Raw genomic sequence first — 22,462 nt, forward strand, 5'->3', positions numbered from 1 at the left:
GTAATGGCACTGCATAGTTCAGTCTGCGTTGTAAACACTGTTTCCCATTTACAAGGCCATGTAAAGTCACCCTGCGTGACTTTTCATGGCCTTGTAAATATGGGCCCGTTTCACACATTAATCTGAGTGAAAGGGGCGTTCATTGGGTTTTGCTGTGGGTGTTCCCACACAACATCCATGAAACCTGACACATTCCCAGATTTACAATGTATTGTAAAGCTGGGAATGCATAGAAAGAGGGAAATGAGAAAATGAGGAAAGAGCACGCATAGAATGCGGAAAATGCCATCAATGATTGTTGTTGTGCAGCAAGGTGTCCCTTCCTGCACAAAAACAATCATCCCCTCAATGCAGGCACCCTTGCAAAATGACGCAAGGGTGCCTGCGCTTGTGCATGGCAGCCAGTTGTGCGCCAGTGCAGAGGAAAGCACACGGATGATTCATATTGTTTTTAATACGACGCATCCATATGCTTTGAAAATGACTCAGCCCGGTGCAGCAAAATGGCTTGCGGCGCTGCACTGCATCATTTTCTTGTAAATGAGGCCCATGGTGTCTTGGTTTTCTCTCGGTCTGCGTGGTATCATGTGTCAAAGTCACTGGTCGGTTGCGTCTATGTCTGCATCCATGACAAATGAAAGCTTTAGGTTGGTTTGGTTTTGGAGCATAAAGGTTTATATGCTGGTATCATGCATGTGAATCACACCTCTGTTGTGTCCAGGAGTCTCTGTGGTTAGATGGTCTAATTTCTGGTGATTGCACACCAGCAGAGTTTTGGTACCTTTTTAGCATCATAGGTGGAATGCAAAGGTTTCTGGGGGCACATGTGTATGGCATGATTCTTTGAAGGTACAGTATTTGTGGGTCTTTGAGTCACTTTTTGATTGCATCACCATTACTGTGGGTGTTAGAAGGTTGTTGGGGCTTGGAGGCTAAGTACACATAGAGCACCACACCAGGAAGTCAAATATTGGTGCGCTCTTGATGTCTGTCTTTGTATGATGCCATGTCTTTGAGTCTTAGGTCAGTATTTGGTGGGTTATTGTAGTCTCTGATTCTGTATAGTATGATATCTGTTCATCCCAAGTCACTGGGGGTTCGGTGTCTCTGCGTTTGATGGTATCTTATCTGGATATCCACAGTCAGTGGGGTGTTGATATATCCACCTCTGTATGGTGTCATGCCTGGTAGTCATAGGTTGGTGGTTGGTAGGTTCTTGCAGTCTCTGATTCTGCAGTGTCATACTTGTTCATCCCAAGGCATTGCGTTCATGGTGTCTCTGCGTCTGATGGTATCATACCTGGAGTCATTCATGTGAGTCACAATTCTTTGGCAACTTAAAGTCTCCGAGTCTGTACAGTCCATGCCCCTGATTAACAGGACTGTAGGTTTCTTGGAGTTTGAGTCTGCTCGATGTTATGCATAAGAGACGTATGCCAGTGGTGTCTGGTATCACACATGGGGCAGCCACAGGTCGGTAAGGTCTCAGCGTCTCTGATTCATTATGGTATTGTGACCGCAGTCTCTACATCTGGGCCTGGGAATCACACAAACATCTGGTGCTGATGCCTTTTTTGTAGGTATCACAACCTCAAGTCACAGGTTCATAAGGGGCTTCCACCCTCTGTGTCGGCATCATAGCATGCTTTGGAGTCACTGGAAGCTGGAGTATTCGGGTCAGTATATCTGCAGTGTTACAATTGGGCAACATTGGGTTAATCTCAACTTGCACGTAGGGTATCAGACTAGCCACCCCTCATGCATGTGGGCCATGGTGATGGAGGTGGGGAGGCTTGGGACCACTCCAGCTGGGGTCAGAGTCCCTTCCACAGGACGCAGGAAAACTGTAGAGGGTTTCACTTTCCAGTACGAAGAGATACATTCATAGTTCACCCTTAGACCTGCCACATTTCCATCGTCTGTTCTTAATATTTTAAGTCTGTTCACAAGTGTGTTCAAATCAAAGGTGAAAACGACATAAATAGCACTCATTTCAAGTACACTCAACTCTAAAAGGTAGTTTTATTTCCAGAACAATGAGGTATGCAGAGGTGAGGTGATTGAATTACACTATATAAAGGTTGTTAATATAGACCTACAATAATTTGAATCAACTACTTCACCTACCACTACATTGTCAAAGCAATCATATATCTGCTATGCTTACTTCCACATCTCATTACCTAGATTTACTTTGGAATCCTCTTGCTAGGCGTATTTAGTAATTTTTTGTCATGTGACATAACATCAAATTAATTGAGGGTATACCTGGAGGGTACATAAGTATACATTTCCCATACAGCCATTGAACAGAATTGTATCAAGAATTGGGCATACAATAAGTTAAAATAGGGAACTGTGGTCAGTAGCAGTGATAAAATATAGAAAGAAAAACGAGCAAAAGACAAGAGGTGTCTTACAGGTGTCGTACCTCCTATTCCCGAGTCAGGGCCGGACTATCTTCGGTAAGGGGAGATTGAGCTGGGGACCTTCAAACATCGCACCCCAACTACGGAAGGTCATCAACATCTCCTTCAAAACAGCGACATTTCCGGAAAGCTGGAAGCACACCGATATCAACGCCCTCCTCAAAAAGCCCAAGGCGGACCCCAAGGACCTCAGGAACTTCCGACCCATCTCCCTGCTCCCGTTCCCGGCGAAGGTCATCGAGAAAATCGTCAACATTCAACTGGCCCGCCACCTCGAAGATAACAACATCCTGGACCCGTCCCAATCCGGATTCAGACGAAACCACAGCACCGAGAGAGCCCTCATCACCGCCACAGACGACATCAGACGCCAACTGGACAACGGCGAAACATCAGCCCTCATCCTCCTGGACCTGTCAGCCGCATTCGACACGGTCTGCCACCGCACCCTAAAGACACGCCTCCAAGAAACCGGAATCCAAGAGAAGGCCCTTGACTGGACCACGTCCTTCCTCTCCAGCAGAACCCAGAGCGTCCGCCTCCCACCTTTCCGGTCTGAAGCCACCAACATCATCTGCGACGTCCCCCAGGGCTCATCCCTCAGCCCGACGCTGTTCAACATCTACATGGCCCCCCTCGCACAAGTGGCCCGCCACCACAACCTCAACATCATCTCCTACGCCGACGACACCCAGCTCATCCTCTCCCTCACCAAGGACCCTCACACCGCCAAAACCAACACCCACGAGGGTATGAAGGCCATCGCCGACTGGATGAGGAGCAGCCGTCTGAAACTGAACTCGGACAAGACGGAGGTCCTCATCCTCGGACCCACCCCCTCAGCCTGGGATGACTCCTGGTGGCCGACCGCTCTGGGGACAGCACGGACACCCACCGACAACGCACGCAACTTAGGATTCATCCTCGACTCCTCCCTCTCCATGTCCAAGCAGGTCAACGCCGTCTCCTCCTCCTGCTACAACACCCTATGCACGCTCTGCCGGATCTACAAGTGGATCCCGACCGAAACAAGAAGAACAGTGACACAGGCCCTCGTCAGCAGCAGACTGGACTACGGCAACGCACTCTCCGCAGGAATCCAAGCCAAACACCAACGGCGGCTACAACGCATCCAAAACGCCTCCGCCCGACTGATCGTCAATGACCCCCGACGCAGCCACATCACCCCCCTCCTGAGAGACCTGCACTGACTCCCCATCGACAAGAGGATCTCCTTCAAGCTCCTCACTCACGCACACAAAGCACTCCACAACGCCGGACCAGCCAACCTGAACAGCAGATTCAGCTTCTACACCCCCACCCGCCAGCTCCGCTCCGCCAGCCTCGCCCTCGCAGCTGTCCCCTGCATCCAATGTACGACTGCCGGCGGCAGATCCTTCTCCTACCTCGCCGCCAAGACCTGGAACACCCTCCCAACCCACCTACGACAGACCCAAGACCTACTCGCCTTCAGAAGACCCCTCATCAGTAGCGGCACCCCCCCCCCCCCCCATCTCAGCGCCTTGAGACCCTCACAGGTAAGTAGCGCGCTTTACAAGTACCCTGATTGATTGATTACATCACTACAGATAAATGCAGCCTTCACAGACTGCACAAGGGGTGTATATGGTATCATGCCAATAAGTGGCAGGTCGGTGCAGTCTGGATGACTTTGCCTCTGTGATGGACTCGAAAGCTGTAGGAGCCCTGAGTCTGCATGTGCACACCTGCAAAGTCCCAGGTTTAAGGGATCTTGGACTCTGTGTCCCTGTGTAACATGATGCATCTGAGTCACAGGTTGTGGATGTGTACTGCATTGCACTAGGGAAAATCAAGATTGGCGATGGTAGCGGAACATCTTCATGCGTATAATATTAAGCTTGGAGACTCGATGAATGCGTGGTTCCATACCTGGGAGCCATGGGGGTCTTCGAGTATTGATATCTGAATGGTATCTGACTCAGGAAACAGTTAGATGGTGTGAGTTTTGGCATCTCTTCATCCTTACAGCCATACCCTTGTGTTATAGGGCGGTTCGGTATTGTGAGTCTCTGCCACTGATATCACGTTTCACACCACAGGTGGGCGGGATATGGAAAGTGGGACTGTGTGGCCTCATACCGATATGTTTATAGGAGTCATGGAGACCACAGAATCATGTAGTCGCTGTGAGCGTATGATCTCAGAGTCACGTAGTCGCTGCGAATGTATGAACTCAGAATCATATAGGCGCTGTGAATAAATTATCTTTGAGTCACTTAATCGCCGTGAATGTATGATCTCAGAGTCATGGTGTCGCTGCGAATGTATGATCTAAGAGTCACATAGTCATTGTGAATGTATGAACTCCACTGAGCGTCCATGCGCAGAAAAAAGAGCACTGAGCGTCCAAGTGCAGAAAAAAGAGTAGTCTACTCAGTCCTGAGGAGTGCCCGCGACAAAACTCCTACCTCCTACCTCCGACTCAAAAGCAACAAAAGCAAGAGAGGGCCAGATCACACTTAACAGGGGTCTGGAACAGGCCGGAACATGGTCATGGCTGGTGGGATCTTTAAACTCAACCCGGCTGCTATGCTGACAAAACAACAGCCAAATGGGTCATGAAACCTGTCCACTAAGGATTTGCTCTTGGAACATTAATGGACTATTAAACAAACTAGGGGACACAGCCATTATCTCCTACTTACGATCATTCAAGATCATATTGTTACAAGAGACATGGCTCGTGGAGCCACAGCAATTAGAAGGGTTTAAAACTCACCACATTCCAGCCCTGAAATTAAAATCTTCGGGACGAGGCAACGGCGGCCTAGCTATTTATATATCAATAAAAAATGCAATCAACTCATGGGACCTCGCGAGCCCCTCCCATTCTCTCCAGTCTGTGGGAATCTCTTGTAGCACTCACAAAGGCCAGTCCAGGTCCATAACTCTAATGAATGCCTATATTCGCCCAAACTCAGTGTCCAGGCAAACCTTCTCAGATGAGGTGACAGCGACAGTGCTAAGAACGAAATCTGGATTCTCGAATGCAGACATGATACTATCTGGTGATTTCAACATGTGGCTAATGTCCGACCTACAGAAAAACGAGGTAACAAAATCACAGGAAAGTGTTTGGGCCATACCACCGAAGGATCAACCCGGATGGCGCAAGGAAGACCCAAAGGGACGTTCCCTACAAGGAAACCTGGAACACCTTGGTCTTAAAACCCTCAATGGGCGCTTTTCCCCGGACAAGCCTCTCACACTTTTCGAAAAATGGCACATCCTTAATTATTATTATTATTTTTTTTTTTTAAACTTTATTGTGCAAAAAAGCATCATTACAAATATGGGCCTACAACCACCAGGGCCGGCCGCTAGTATATGCATGTCAAATGCTTGACGTCACGAAGCAGCGACTGATCTCCAGAGGTTCAGCCGGTTTACAGGAGATATTCTCGGCAACTCAGAAGTTAGACAGGATACAAACATTTTACATTTTGAAAGAAAAGAACAAACAAAGAAACAACAAAACAAAACTCAAGGCGAGAAACAGTCTAGACGGTGTCGAGCGCCGATGGGGGGACCCCACCATACCAAGTAGAGAATCAGGAGGACAATAGAGATGGCCGGGGGGAGGAGGCAACGGGGAAGTAGAACAATCAGCAAAAAGGGGGACAGTATTCCAGGAGCCTCAGGATCAGGGGGACAGAGAAATGTCCGGAGTATCTACAAAAGGGGGCGTACAGATGTTACCTCGGTAGGTGTTCCACTGACCCCAAATTCTACCCCACGCCCCGGGCTTGCCCCGAACCAGATATACCGTCTTCTCTCTGAACATGCACCAGTCCATGTTCTCCTTCCACACTGACACGGTGGGAGGCCGTCGGGAACCGCAAAGCTGCGCAATATCCCGCTTTGCAATCATGTTCCCAAGTGCCGCCCACCGGGCCTGGGCGACGTTGTAGTCATTCGGCTCCCATACATTCAACAAACATCGACGAGCCTCAGGCAACAGAGCGACCCCAGTGACACACTCCATTCCAGCATGCACTCGGTGCCAATATGCCGCAACCTCGCGGCACTCCCAAAGGATAGGAAGGAAGGTGGCGCTCATTCCACAGCCGCGCTTACACAACCCATCCGAAGAAAAACCCATCACAACCAAACGAGGACCCGTCACATACACACGGTGAAGAATTTTGAGCTGGACGAGACGGAGACGGGCGGGAATGGCGACCTCTTTTGGGGAGGACAGTGCGGACTGCCAGTCTTCGTCATCCAACTCCAACCCGTCTCCGGTCCAGGCCTCCCGAAGACGCACAAGGAGGTCCGCCCGAGTGTTGATTAATTTCTTGTAAATCAAGGAAATCGTACTATCGGGCAGATGACCATCAAGTATACGGTCCTCGAGTGGTGAAGATACAGGGACTGTGGTACCGGCCTCGAAGACCGACAGCAAAGCGTGACGAACCTGTGCATATCTGAAGAACTCCCTCTCACTCAACTCATACTCACTCTGAAGCACCGCAAAGGATTTGACCGCACCTTTCACCCAGAGATCACCCACTCTGCTAATGCCAATCGTATCCCAGTTCTCAAAACCTTTCGTTGTCCAGAGGCATCCCAATCTGTCCGACGCAAACAAGGGGGTCGCTCGTGTCAGGCGATCATTCCATCCCATAGCCACATTAGCATCCTTCCACACACGTACTGCAATCTTAGTGGGTCCCGTTAGGTTCCTCCCCGCCGTCCGAGAGTAGAGCGCTCTGTTGAAGTTGCCACCAGGCAACTGATATTTATCCATCTCGAAAGCCGGATTTGGACCGGGTGCATACGTAGCATAGTTGACAGCGGACAACTGGGAGGCCCAATAATACCTCCTGATGTCCGGGAGCGCGATACCCCCGTCATACCAGGGGAGAGTCAGTTTTGCAAGAGCGATGCGTGCGCGACCGTCCCAAACAAGTCTCCTCTGTAAAACCTCCACCTCCCGGAAGTAGGCCGCCGGAATAATATCAAAGGAGTTCTGGAGTGCGTAGAGAAATCGGGGCAGGGACATCATTTTAAAAAGCGCCGCTCGACCGAGTGGGGACAACGGCAATCTACGCCACCGAGCCACGTCCAACTTCAATCGCCGGAGAGGAGGAAGGAGATTATGCTCGTGGCGGACAGTCGGGTCCAGCGATACGTAGACCCCCAAGTACTTGAAACCGGATTGCGAAATTTGAATGGGAAACCCATTCGGTAAGGGGGGAAGGCTACCGGAAATAACATACACACACGATTTGGACCAATTAATGATCAAACCGGAGTTTTTACCGAAAGACGTGAGGACGTCAAATAGGACGTTAAGGGATTCACGCGGGGAGGTGAGGTACAAAAGAATATCGTCGGCGTACAACGAAACCCGGTCTTCAAAGCCAGGGGCCCACTGAATGCCCTTTATCGACGGTTCCCATCGGAGCCAGGCTGCAAGCGGTTTTAGAGCAAGAGCAAAGAGCAGGGGGGACGACGGACACCCCTGCCTAGTACCACTCCCGAGAGCGAAGGGCTGGGACACCCTCCCATTGACAACAACCTGGGCACGCGGATCCATATATAAAAGTCTCACCCAACTAATAAATCCCGCACCGAAACCGAACTTCGCCAGAGTGGCCCAAAGATATGGCCATTCTATCGTATCAAAGGCCATCGTGGCGTCCAAGGAAGCCAAGATGGCCGGCTCGGAAAGAAACTCCGCCCTGGCGAGAACACCATGTAAGCGCCGCAAGTTGAGAGCTGTGTTCCAGTGCGGAATGAAACCAGATTGATCCGGATGAATCAGGTCACAGATAACAGCGAGTAAGGGATTAGCAAGGACCTTGGCGAGAATCTTCGGTTCAGCATTCAAAAGGGAAATAGGTCTGTATGAGGCACAGCGATCACGGGGCTTGCCCTCCTTAGGAATCACAACTATAGTGGCCAGACGCTGGTCACAAGGGAGGGAACCAAGCTCACGCGACTCCAGAAACATATCATGGAGAAAAGGCGCATCCTTAATTGATTACACTTTTGTCAGCCTTTCCCTCTTGCATCAAATACTAGGCTTTGGTTTCGGCAATAGAACAGAAAGCGACCACAGCCCTCAGGAAATATCACTTAGCACCAGATTGGTGCAACATGCTGTGGCAAGGGCTCAAGCTTTTGTAAGTTATATGATCAATCTAAAACGAATCAAGTGTACGGTCAATAAACTACAGCAGGTAGCAATGGAGGCAAAATACATCGTTGAGACTACCAGTAGGACAACAGATGATCAAATTTCAAACTGGACAACCTTCGCAAAGAAGCTGACAGCCTGACACGCAAAACCAATAACGCATGCAAAACCAAATGGGACACAACAGTCGACCTCTTGGAATCCCGCGATACGATTGGCGAAAAGAACCATGAACCGGCTATGGCGGGAACTAAATACAACGCCAAATGGACCCACCAACAATAACCAAACTGAGACAAGCCCGTAACCACCTGAAGATAGTAAAAAGAGAACATCGCAGGGCTCACTGGAACTCTTGGTGGGACAAATTATATCAAGACATAAGGTCAAACAACTCCGCGAGGTTCTGGCGCACCATAAACAGTCTTGGAGGGTGTGTCCCGAAAGCTGCTTCGTCAAACATACTGGAGTCCGAGTAGTATTCCTCTTTGGACAGCCACTTCAACGATCGACAAGATAACACCCCTGATCAGGCTATTGGCAAAGAGGGCAGCAAAGCTTCATTAGTGGTGAACTTGCCTCCAGAGCGACTCAGCAAAATGCCAACCATGGATGAGCTTCTCCATAAAGGTCCAACAATTGAAAAGCAAACAGAGAGACAAAATCATCTCACCAGCATTGAGCACAGCACAGTCCCAGAGGACCAAATCGAAAAGCAGATTAAAAAGGGTCGGAAAGAAGGAGCTCCTGGACCAGGAGGCATTCCTCCGGCTTTGTTCAAGGAGGATCCGGCTTTCTGGGCTTCCAAGTTATCTCCACTTTTCACTTCCATCTTACAAAAGAACACCATTCCACCCTCTTGGCAAGGATCAATTCTCGCGCCAATTTTTAAAGGAGGGGACAACAAGTCTCCAGGGAATTATCGATTAGTCGCCCATATCGATAACGAATCGAAGTACTTTGCCGGGATACTGCTTAATTCACTTCGGGTGTGGGCCGACGAATGCTCAGTAATCCCTCCTAACCAAACTGGTTTTACAAGTGACACTGGTACTACGGTCAGTCTTATGACTCTCTCTTGTTTGATAGACCAGGCAGAGACTAGCACTAGATCGTTCAATATGGGATTTAAATACCACAAAGCCACGTTTGACAAGGTCAACAGGGCCAAGTTATGGCAGAAGCTCTACATACAAAACATCCCAAATGGTTTACTAAGAGCCATACAGCTACTGCACCAGGACACATGGGTCAGGATCAAGATTGGGGATGGCTCTAGACTGTCACAACCAATTTTAACAACGAAAGGACTAAAACAAGGATGCGTCCTGGCCCCTATACTTTTTTACTTATTTTTATCGGACTTCCCAGAAGCCCTAAACAAAGTCTACTCTCACGCTCCCAAACTAGGCAGTCTCCTGCTGTCAATTCTCCTATATGCTGACGACGTGGTTCTCCTAAGTAACACAAAGACAGGTCTACAAAGGCTTATGGACGCTACTGCTGAATACTCAAACAAGAACAAGCACTTGATAAACAATAAGAAAACTAAAATCTTGGCAGTTCGTCCGGGAAGGCCCAAGAAGATGGCATGGGTCTTAAATTCTGAGAGCATTGTAGAATCCAACTGCCACATGTACTTAGGAGTCCTCTTCAATAACAACGGAAGATATAAAACTCACTTGGAAGAGGAAAAAAAGAAGGGAGAAGCGCTAGCTTTTGCACTCAGCTCTATTCACAAGACGTTATTCGGCCCAACATTCGCCCCAGCACTGCAGGCAGCACAGGCAAAAATCATTCCAACACTAACTTACGGAAGCGAGGTGCTAAAAGGACTGGATAGTGGCCAACTAGATAAAATCATCGTAAAAATCTTTAGAACAGTGTTCCAGTTACCATCATACACATCACCGTCTCAAATCAGGCTGGAACTGGGCATCTGCAATCAATCATTGGGCAGACTGATGAGCTTTTTAATGAGCTGCCACAAACTGAGGTCGTCAAAAGAAGGCAGCCTAGCGCAACATCTATGGTCTAGCCTGAACACAAAACGATGGTGAGCAGGGCATACATATTGGTCTAGAGGGCTAAAAACCCTAGGCCTTAGTGAAGTTTGGCACCTACATGTTAGCCAAAACGAATTTAAAAGGCTAGCAAAAATAAGTGTAAAAAAACTCTCCTCAATAGAAGACAAGGCATGTCTTGCAAGAAGAAGCCACGGTTGGATGACCCTCGTATCTTATGACCAGTTGACACCTCGGAGGTATTTAACCCAGCCATTTAGCGCACGCACTAAACTCTGTTTTTTAAAACTAAGAATAGGAATGATCAATTTGTCCTGCCATCTTCCCAAATGGAAAAGAGACCATGCCCAGGAACAATGTCGGCTTTGTGGCAACCATAGGGAAGACATAATACACGTCCTGCGCCTGTGCCCAAGCCTGCTGAAGGAAAGAAGGTCCCTTCTACCGAGAGGCTGGAACATCAATGAGGTCAGATCGTGTGGAGCCGCAGTACTGGCCTGTTTTGATCCATGGAACACTAACCTAAACTGTGCACTGGTGAGATTTATGGATCGTGCTGCAAAAAAACTAGGGGAGGAGACCCGCCGATAGCAACTTTCACCAGATGCGGAGCTTCCTGGATCTCCAAAATTACTGGAAGATCCTCCTCGCGGGCATCTGGACACACGAAAAACTGTCAGAGACACCAAACAAACTATCTAAAGGGGATTGGCGCATAGGCTGGCTTACTCTGGGACTCAAATCATAACTTAGGCCACGACCATAAACGCCCCTAAGGGACTATTATCAATGGAATTGGTGGTGGGGCTTCCACAAGAGAACTCTGACAAGTGGGAGGCTGGGCATTTTTTATCACAAGAACTGGGGTTCTATTTTTATTAAAGGGTTATACTTTTATCTTTTGTATTTTGCAAAGGTTTTTTTAAATCATGCAATAAAGTTTCCTACTTCTAATGTAGGAACTCGCAGTCATGGAGTCTCATGGATGTATCATCTCAGAAGACATGGAGTCACAGGTCACAGAGTTACTGAGTTCCTGAGACTGAATGATCTTAAGGTCACATAGTTCCTGTGAATGTATGACCTCAGAGTCACAAAGCCACTGTGAATGTATGATCTCGGAGTCACATAGTCTTCTGAATTTATGATCTCAGAAGACACGGAGTCACAAGCCCCGGAGTTCCTGTGACTGTATGATCTTTGACTCACAGTCACTGTGAATATATGATCTCAGACTCGCGTGGTCGCTGTGAATGTTTCAAAAATATAAAAGAAAAAATATTGGGAACCAAAATATCGACAAGGTGAGTATGTACAGGTATGTGTTAACTTAACTCAAAATCTATATACTTCGATGATGTATAGCTTTAAGGAAAGTAGATGTGTAGTTAAGAACGGTAAATCTTTACTTACCCATATGCATTTACCTCCTTGGTATTTTTGACCTTGATTGTCCATATATATTAATAGTACGATGTTGCTGTAGTCCACATTTCAACGTACAACCGCATTTCAACCACATTTCAACATACAACTTTATAGAATTTACAGGTTTAATTGTGTTTTGATGTTTTTTCATCTTTAAGGCAGTGCTTAATTTGAGCCGGTGGTTTCCGGTGTTTGGCACCGGCACTTTATCATCAACATCGGGACTGATCACAGCCAGCCACACGGTGGCGCTATTTGTCCAATTTTGTGATGCACACAACAGCAGTTGTTTAAAAATACTATATACATGTAAAATGACTAATACCTGCCAGCCAAAGCTATAAAATAGCTTGGGTGGCAGGTATTAGTCATTTTTATTGGATAAAAAGTCTGAATTGTCATTAGTAGCGCAGTGGGTGGTGCAAGCTGCTGTGGTCTCCTGACAAGCACCCCAGCTCTTAGTTATTTACAAATGAAGAACTGCTTCAAGGCATCATGTTTGGGAGGAGTGGGTTGGGGTACTGGGGTCACCTTGATTGGTAATAATCTAGGGGTCACAGGTCAGCCCGCTGCTGGTGGTCTCTGTGCATCTCTACGTGGGAGTGGCAGGTTGGAGTGTCCTTAGTGTTCCAAATCCCTAGTGTCCAAAGGTTTGGGGTCCGCAGGGTGCTTGGAGAGTCCTATCTGTTGGGGGTATAAACGCAAGAACCCCAAGTAATGTATATATATATATATTTGTCCAATCTTAATCTCTTCTATTTAAATTGTAATCTTGAGTGAATTTGTAACTTGTATATATGTAACTCTAACCACTAGTATCTGTAGTAGACGTATGTACTTTCTACCATTCTTATGTGAATTTAGAGTTTATCTGTTTCGTATCTTTTATGTAATTCATGTACTCCGAAGACCTTATGTGACTGGTTCTATTGTAAAGCGCTCTGACACCTTCGGGTAAAGTTCGCGCTATATAGAAACGCACAAATAAATACTGAACCCTTGCTCCTGGTTGTAAATATCTGTCCTGTCGTTATAATCTACAGAAGGTGTTGGTGATGCCGAACATGGATGATCTTTACCTTCCCATCATGCACTCCGGCTTGGACCCCCAGTCACCACAAGCCTCAGCAGGACCCTCCGGAAGCAATGACAGTGACTGTGAGAAGAAGCCCTCAAGGCCGCCTGCTGATCCCTGTCTCTGAGAGGGCGGGGCCTGTCCGGGTGTCAGGGGCTCGGAGAGGGTTCAGACGCCGGAAGTGACGGACGTGCCGCTTGGAACGGGGCAAGAGATGCATACACTCTTAAATTATTGTTCAAGTTCAAAGAACTGGAGTGGGAATGAGTACGCCATTCAAACGTTTATCCCGGGGCAAAACCAGAAGGTTCACGCCTTTTTATAATACAAACGCTTTTCAAGCAACCTGTCAACCAGATTTGGAAACAAATACCCACTGCAACGTGTAGTAGAAAAGAACTTGATAATTAATAAATTGCAGAGGTTTTTCTGAGTACTCCCATGCCAGAGAATTAAGGTCCGATTGAAAACTATGTTTATTCAAATTGACATCAACGAACTCAAGTCTTTTTAGCTTCGTGGATACCAGGCCTAATAGTTACACTCTGTTTTTTTAACCCTTTCAGCAGTCTATCACTGACATTGTTTGGGAGTGCATTACCCTTCCAGTGCCAAAGATGGAAACGGACTCATTGTGTTTTTACAAATCAAACATTTCTCTTCTGTAATTCAATAGTCTTTGAAAAGTCGAAAAACTGGTTTTCATTACTTGTACAATGTTGCCACCGTCTGGCACTTAAATGTATTGTTTAACGCACATTTTAATTTGTGATTGAACGGGCATTTTTCAATTGTGAAATTTTTCCTCCTAAATTGTTTTTTTAAATATAAATACTGAAAAAGTCGAGTAAAGAAAGTACAAAACATATTGAAAATGTTAAAAGAGGGAAAGTCCTTTCATGTGTTCACGTTATGCCATGAAAAGTAAGCAAAGTTGTGCAATATGTAATTTGCATTGCTCTTGCGGGCAGGCTGAAATGATATTATGTTATGTTAACATAATGTAACTTAATGTAACTGAAATGGTATTGTGTTGTGTTATGTTTACTTAATGTAACATTACTACGCTACATAAGTTAAGTGCTATCTTCTCCCTATCTTTCTCTACATCTATGGCTGAGAGAACTCCGTCCATAGTGCATTCACCCAAGCCGGTGTCACCATATCTTGAACATCACGCCCTTACAGAGCCCTAAATAGCATAACCCCAATCTTGCTATGTTAAGTATAGAGTTTGGACCAAAACATGGACGTGACTGCACCCAACAAAATCATTCCTGCCAACAAAATCATTCCTTACACATTCCCTCACAACTATTGCTTGCACTTTCTTCCAACCCATTCTCTTGTGGGTGATAAAGTTCACAAGTCCTTTGTCTAACTCCCAAGTTAGATAAAACCTCTTTCATGTCCCTTAAGATAAACCGCACACTTTTAGCTGAAATTAATTCACTACAGCTTTCTCCTCTCGAAATTTCACACACTAGAAACTCAACTTACACTGGGCTCTCTGACAAAACTGGCCTCCAGCCATTTCGAAGTGTAATCAGTCAACAGAATGACAAACATTTTGGACAGCAAGCAAAAAATGAAACAGATCCAAAAAGTCAATTCCTAGCCTTTCTTAAGATGTTTCTCCAATATCAACGACCAACATGGACTGTACTCTGCACTTCAAGTGTTATCCAACTCACCGTGCACTACACAACCACCAACCTTCTGGTCAACACAATCCACCCAGGGACACCAGTTCCCCAATCTCAATGTTTTGTGTAATGTTTCATAGCATGATGTCCCTGGGGAACAAAATCCAGGAATCTCCCCATAATCACGTCTGGCAGAACCATTCTGGTCCCTCTAAGCACCCTCAACTGAAAGTTCCACTCCCACTTTCATCAAAGTCTGCAAGGGAAAGACATATTACTCTCCATTGCCCATCCTTTATTCACATACTTCATGACATGCCTCAACTATGGATCCTTCTGCAAAGGTTTTCTCCACTCCGGTGGAAAAACGCAGCACTTCCCCTGCTACACCACACTTGCCACTAAGCACTCACTGTTTTCTGTACCTTCGTTGTCCAGCACTTCATCCTCACACACCACAGTCTTGGCAAGGAATCTGCTGACCCATTCGTTGCACCGGGTACGTACTTCACATCAGGGTGATTCTTCAACAACTTCAACTCCAACCAGAGAAGGCGTGTTCGAACACATCAATATTCCAGACCCCAGCAGCGCAGGCTGGATTACAAGTAATTTATCAGTCACTATAAGATCTAGTCAGACCTGGTCCAGCCACCCAATCTCCATCATATCCACCCCTCCCTTAGAGTAAAAAATTAGCCCCCTTATATCCCCTAGATCCCTCTAAAATGAAGCCGGGCCGCTCAACTACAAATGTGCACTCCAGCCACGAAGTCCAGGCGTGAAGAAAGTCAAGTGTTCAAAACCTCCAACTGTTGTCGTGCCTGTGCCAGGCGGGCCACCCCCCAATCTCAATCAATCAATCAGGTGTTTGTTAAGTGCAACTACTATAGCCTTATAGCCCGCCGTAGCGGGCTATACGGCTATTAAAGGCCCGCTGCAGCGTTAAAGGCCCGAGCCGAATGCGAGGGACTTTTAACAAAAGCAGCTGGACTGCCACTAGAGGGCAGAATGTTCTAACAAATTAAACAAAGGCTTCTCGAAGCTCGAGGGGATTTAAATCCCCTGCTTTTGTAAGACATTGGAATGTTGCTCTGCGGGCCTTTACCGGCCCGTAGAAGCATGGAGCACTCCATTGTCTACAATGGAATGCTCCACATTCCAATGTTCTAATCACCCGTAAGGGTCTTAAGGCGTGTTGGGAGAGGGGGGGGGGGGGGGGGGTGCAGGTTCCAGTACATCAATGAGGGGGTCTGTCGAAGAGCCAGGTTTTGAGATTTCTCGCGAACATGGGGAGCGATGTTGTCTGTCTGAGGTGGAGCGGAAGGGCGTTCCAGGCTCTCGCCATGAGGAAGGAGAAGGAGCGGCCTCCCGATCTGATCTTTCTGGTGTGGGGAATCACTGCGTAGGAGAGCTGGGCCGTTGGTAGGGTCCTTAGAGGTGCGTGGAATTTGAGTCGGCTGTTCAGGTATGCTGGTCTGCTGTCATGGAGAGCCTTGTGTGTGTGTGTGAGAATCTTGAAGGTGATTCTAGCCTCGATGCGGAGCCAGTGGAGTGTGCGCAGATGCTTGGAGATGTGGCAGTGTCTTGGCAGATTGAGGACCAGTCATGCGGCGGCATTCTGGTGAGGTTTTTGTTTATTCCGGCATAGAGTGCGTTGCCGTAGTCAAGTCTGCTGGTGATGAGGGCGTGAGTGACGGTCTTTCTGTGCTCGAGGGGGATCCATTTGAAGGTCTAACGTAGGAGGTGGAGGGTGTGGAAGCAGGAGGATGTGACAGAGTTGACCTGGCAGTCCATTTTGAGCTTGGAGTTCAGGACAATTCCAAGGTTGGGTGCATGGTCCATGGGGGTGGGTGGGCTTCCAAGGGCGAGGGGCCAACAGGTGTCGTTCCAGGTGTCAGGGTTTGGGCCCATGATGAGTACTTCTGTTTTGTCGATATTGAGTTGTAGGCAGCTGCTTTTCATCCATTTGGTGACGGCTTCCATGCCTTCTTGAAAGTTGTGTCTAGCGGTGTTTGGTTTGTTGGACAAGGGGAGGATGAGTTGAGTGTCGTCTGCGTATGACACAATGTTGAGTCCGTAGGTTCTGATGATGGGGGTGAGCAGAGCCATGTAGACATTGAAGGGTGTGGGGCTGAGGGAGGACCCCTGGGGGACTCCGCAGGTGGTTGGTGTAGGGTCCGAGAGGAAAGGGGGGAGTCTGACCCGCTGCGTTCTGCCAGAGAGGAAGGAGTGGATCCAGTCGAAGGCCTTGTCCCGGATTCCTGCGCCGTGGAGTCTGCGTATTAGGGTGGGGTGAGAGACTGTGTCGAACGCCGCTGAGTGGTCGAGGAGGATGAGGGCTACTGTTTCTCCTCTGTCCAGTAGGGAGCGGATGTCATCTGTTGCAGCGAGGAGGGTGGTTTCAGTGCTATGGGTTTTTCTGAAGCCGGATTGGGAGGAGTCGAGGATGTTGTGCTCTTCAATGAAGGTTGCGAGTTGGCTGTTGACTTTCGCTGCAGCTGGAACAGGGAGATGGGTCTGTAGTTCTTGAGGTCGGTGGGGTCTGCCGAGGCTTCTTCAGGAGGGGGTTGATCTCGGCGTGTTTCCATTCATCAGGGAACGAGGAGTCCACCAGGGAGCAGTTGATGGTGTGGCGGAGCATGGGTGCAATGGTGTCAGCAGCTCTGTTGAAGATGTGGTGGGGGTAGGGGTCCGTGGGGGCCCCGGAGTGGATTGACTTCATTGTCTTCAGTGTGTCTTCGGTGGTGAGGGCTGTCCAGCTGTCAATCGTTGGCTTCAGGGTGTTGGAGGTGGCTGGTGAGGGTTCAGTGTGTTGGTTGTCTTCGTCGAAGTTGTCGTAGATGTTCTTGATTTTGTGGTGGAAGAAAGCGCTGAGTTTGTTGCAGAGGTCATTTGTGAGGGAGGGATGTCAGTCGACTCGGTGGGTTGGGTGCACTCCTTGATGATGCTGAAGAGTTCTTTGCTGTTGTGCACGTGTGTGGAGATTCTGTCTTCAATCGCTTTTTTCTGATCAGTTGGTGGTGAGCGTTGGTGGTGGCTCTGAAGTCGTTGTGGCCCTCTGTGGATTTGGAGTACTCCCGGCCTTTTAGAGGCTGCGGCACATGCGTCTGGGCTCTCAAAGTTCGATGGTAAACCATCTGGCTTTCTTAGCGGGAGAGTTGCTGTTTTTCTTGAGGGGGGCTATGGTGTTGGCGCTGTCGGAGATCCATCTGTACAGGGTTCGGGCTGCCGTGTTGGGGTCGTCGTCTTCCGCGATGGTTGAGGTGGAGCTGCTGAGTGCGGAGGTGAGCTGGTCGTCGGTGATTTTCGTCCAGTTTCTTCGTGGGAGCAGGTGCTGGTGCCTGTGGATGGTGGGTGTTCTGAAGGTGAAGTGGAAGCATTGGTGGTCTGTCCATGGGAGTTCGGTGGTGTGGCTGAAAGTGATTGAGTTTCTTGTAGAGGGGGTCGAGGGTGTGTCCTGCTGAGTTTGTGGGTTCGGTCACGATCTGGCGGAGTCCAATGTTGTGGAGGTTGTCCAGGAGGGATGTGGTGCTGGAGACCAGTTGGTTGTCGAGGTTGAAGTTGAGGTCTACCAGCAGAGTGTAGTTGGTGGATGCGATGGCATGTGGGGAGATGATGTCCATGATGGAGTTGGCGAATGGTCCGCAGGGTCCGGGGGGTCGGTCAATGAGGGTTCCCCGGAGGGTGGTGGTAGGGCTGGCCAGTATCTTGAAGTGAAGGGGTTCCATCAGGTCTGTGGGCTCGTCGGGGAGCGTGCTCATGAGGAGGGTGGATTTGTGGACGATGGCGATTCCCCCTCCCGGGCAGGTGGGGCGGTCCTTCCTGGAGATCTTGTATCCTAGGGGAATGGCGATGTCCGGTCCCAAGGTGGTGTTAGTCCAGGTTTCGGTGAAGAATGTTACGTCTGAGGTGGTGCTGTCGAGGACGTCCCAGATTTCGGTGGCGTGTTTGTGGAGTGATCGGACGTTGAAGAGGATGCATTTCAGGGTCTTCGGTTCGGGTGTGTTCTTGCGGGCGGGTTGTGCTGGGTCAGTGTTCCTGGCCCTTCTCCTGGTCAGTACCCCTCAAACTCTGCCGTCTTCCAGAATAGTCCCATTCCGTGAGGAGCCCTCTTGTGAGGCAAGGCTTTGGCTTGTTCATACAGTCAACCAAGCTCTTAAACACACGCATTATATCAATGGAGCACTGCCCTCTCGCCACCCCTCAGAGCAGCACACTACTTTCAAAACTAGCCAGTTTAGCAAGCTCATCACGCCATTCAGCCACACTGGGACCTCCACTGCCTTTGCAATGCATCTTAATTTGCCTTTTAGAAAGAACCATTGCCAAATAAATGAATTTATAGGTGGCCTTAAATTTGGGCTGTTGTGGGAACCACCCAGTAAACATGAATTCGGGAGCAAGGAATTGAGCGATATGTAATGTCATTGACGCATTCTGTCACCGCTTCTCAAAATCCCAAAAGGGACGAACAGGTCCATACCATAGGATGCATCTCAGCACCAAGCTAGCCACATCTAGGGCATGCTGCCCCAGAAGTCAGGTAGTATCTGGTTATTTTGCTAGGCATAAGATCAGTCCTGTGGAGGCACTACAAAGTTAATTCATTTGATCTTGCACTCCTAGGCACTTTTGGGACATGTTCCAGAATTTCAACCAGTCTGCCTCTGGGATAGGGGCTCCCAAACCCCCATCCCTCTTCTCCCAAAGTTCCATCAGCAGAGTGAAAATATCTGCTCTGAAAGCCTCATAGAAGGATGTATCCACCCTGTGACGTCCAGTAGATGTGCAAATTAGATGACAGCTCCTATGTGTAGGGGGCTCAGCCATCCTGGCCCCCCAATGTTGTTTACTCATCGCAATTGCAACAAGAACTGGTAATCCGGGAGTTCAAACTCCAGCTGTAGGTCCTCAAACTGGAGCAGCTCACCGGCACAAAAGAGGTTCCCCACTCGATAGATACCAGTGGCCTCCCACTCAGAGAGCCCGCGACACCAACCCCAGCCATTACAAAGGTAAGTCAGGAGAATATGGAAACCATGTATGAGTTTTTTACAAGCACCGTAGCCAACAATGTTGAATGACTATCATCTCCCAAGGGCCCTCTCGGTGAAGACGTCGGGGGCTCAAAAGCAGTTGAAACAGTTTCCAGGTCTCAGGAACAAAGGGGTCTCCTGCTCCCTCAGAGAACCGTCGACAATAAAACCCCCTGAGTAAACCACTGCATTTGCCCTGCCAGATAATAAGATTCAAAATCTGGGGCTACCAAACCCCCCTCCGCTACTGAGTATTAAAACTTAGTTATCACTACCCGACGCCTGCCAGACCCCCACACAAAATCAATCAGCAGCAATTCAAAGTCCCAAAACACACTCCAATGGATTAGTGGCCCTTCCGAAAAGAAGTAAAGCAGTTGCTGAAGGGCCACCATCATAGCAGAGCAACCCATCCAGGCACTAATAGCGCCAATGATTTCCAAAATTCCATGCTGGATCGCAGAACCAGGCCAGCGGCTACCACAATCCCCTCCAAGAGGTCCCGCGGGTCATGGTAGATTTTGCCCCCCAAATACTGCAGGTCAGTAGCCTCCAACATCAACTACCCCAGGTCCGGGGATGGATGCAAACCCCTACCGAGAGGGAACAGGCTAGACTTCTGCCAATTTATACGCAAGACTGACACTGCCCCATCCAATCCAAAAATCCCACAGCCCCCAGCGGTCTGTATCCACATTGCGTGAGAGCAATAGCATATAATCAGAATATAAGGCAATGTTATGAATGGACCCCCGACCTCTAAACCCCTGTAATGAGCACTGGACCTTGCACTACAGGATAAGGGCTCAACTGCCAATGTGAAGAGCAATGGGGAAAGTGGGCACCCATGTCAAGTCCCCTGCCCCAACTCGTATGTCACCAAAATTACTCTGTCAGTCTTCACTCAAGCTGTGGAACTTGAGTATAGAAGCCTAGTCCAGCTCACATAACCGGGGCGAAGACCCAGCTTCTCCAGTACAGTATACAAAAACCCAGTCTGACTATTGAAGACCTTGATATCTATTGCCATGGCAACCACCTTTCCCTTATCATAGGTGTCAACTGCCAACAGTGCCAAGCGTCTCTGGATATTGAGCGTGGTGTTGCGCTCCGGTATAAACCCTGCCTGATCCATGTGTATCAACCGAGTCATGTAGGGCAGCAGACATGTTGCTGGACTCTAACTAAGAATTTGATAATCGACATAAAGCATCGATAATGACCTGTAGGCTCTCGCATCAAGGGGTTGCGCGGCCAGGCTTCATCAGCAGAAACACTAACGCCTCACAGATAGGGGCCGGTAGATGGCCAAGGTGCCATGCTGCACTGCATAGCTCTACCAATTTTGGGGCAAGGACATCCACATATGTGTAATAGAACTCCAACAGGAGCCAATCTGCACCACGCACCTTCACCCAGGCCATATTCTTCGCCGTGGCTTTAATCTCCAAGAGTGTAATATCACTGCTCGCCTCCTCCCGGGTAATCGTCAGGAGGGCCACTGTGTCCAAAAAAGCATCCACCCTCTGTGGCCCTTGAGCAGGAGTTCCCGCATACAGAGAGGTATAATACTCTCAGTAATGCTGTCCTGCACATAGATTTGCTCCCCCTGCACCAACTCAATTTCCAGGTTCAAGGAGCCCTTCTTGGTGGGATTAGCCAGCCACATCAGTAGGAATCCTGCTTTGTCCCTCTCAGCATGGGCCCTGACGATATAGTCCTGGTAGTCAAAGCAACAGAGCTTTTCAACATGTCCTGTCAGCGCTTTCTTGGCATACAACAGCCACTGCTGCAAAGCCGCGTTCCCTGGTCTAGCCCTATTCCAAATCTCGCAGCGCTGCCTCCTGGGTTTCAACTAGCGCAACACCATACTCCCACCGCTTCAGCAATACAGCGTCCCTGGATCACAGCTTTGAAAGCATCCCACTCAAGCAGCAGCGTGGAAGCCAAGGGTGTGTTATCCTCAAAGTACTCCTCATCTCCTCGGCAATTGACTGGTGGAACACTGGGTCCCTCAAAGCATCGACCCCTGAACACTAATCCGGGACACAGAGGTATGCCAACTCCCAATACAGAGAGAGCCAAACCAAGGTATGATCGGAGAGGGTTCTGGCCAAATACTCAACATTCTGTACAGCCACATGCTCCCCGGGTGTGCAAAGGAATGTAACTATACAGAAATGTAACTCATGCATACCTGAATAGAAAAAGCAGTCCCTGTCCAGAGGGTGAGTGCGCCTCCATGAATCAACCAGTCCCCACTGGAGCTGCCAACTTGAGAACTTCCACGCCAGCTCGACAACTGGGGTGTCACATAAAGGTGGATGGGATTAATCTAGCGTGGGATCTGCAACACTATTAAAATCCCCTCCCAGAAGCACAGCATGCATCATGAATTGGGCTAAGAGCCCAGACAACTCATCCAGAAACCCCACTTGGTCTGTATTGGGGACATAGATACTGAACACAGCCAGATCACAGCCAGCAAGCATGCCCAGGACCACCACATACCGTCCAGCCATTTCCATCAGTTCCCAAGCCTTCTGAATAGGAACCCCAGGGTGTATCCACAGAAGAACTCCTCTTGCAAAAGCTGATATTGCAGTAGTGCAGGTCTGACCCCACCAGCGTTTG

At 48.6% G+C, this 22,462-nt stretch overlaps 1 protein-coding gene across 1 annotated transcript in view; it reads left to right on the top strand.

The window, feature by feature from the left end:
* Window positions 1–14,162, top strand: part of LOC146796689 (testis-expressed protein 2-like) — a 223,467-nt gene extending 209,305 nt beyond the window's left edge. Inside the window, exon 12 of the mRNA XM_085629372.1 lies at window positions 13,112–14,162. Coding sequence (XP_085485498.1) covers window positions 13,112–13,270 — 159 coding nt within the window. The 3' untranslated portion in view covers window positions 13,271–14,162. The remainder of the gene's footprint in view (window positions 1–13,111) is intronic.
* Window positions 14,163–22,462: the final 8,300 nt, after the last annotated feature.

Source organism: Triturus cristatus, chromosome 10, assembly GCF_964204655.1.
Source record: "Triturus cristatus chromosome 10, aTriCri1.1, whole genome shotgun sequence".
Lineage (NCBI taxonomy): Eukaryota > Metazoa > Chordata > Amphibia > Caudata > Salamandridae > Triturus > Triturus cristatus.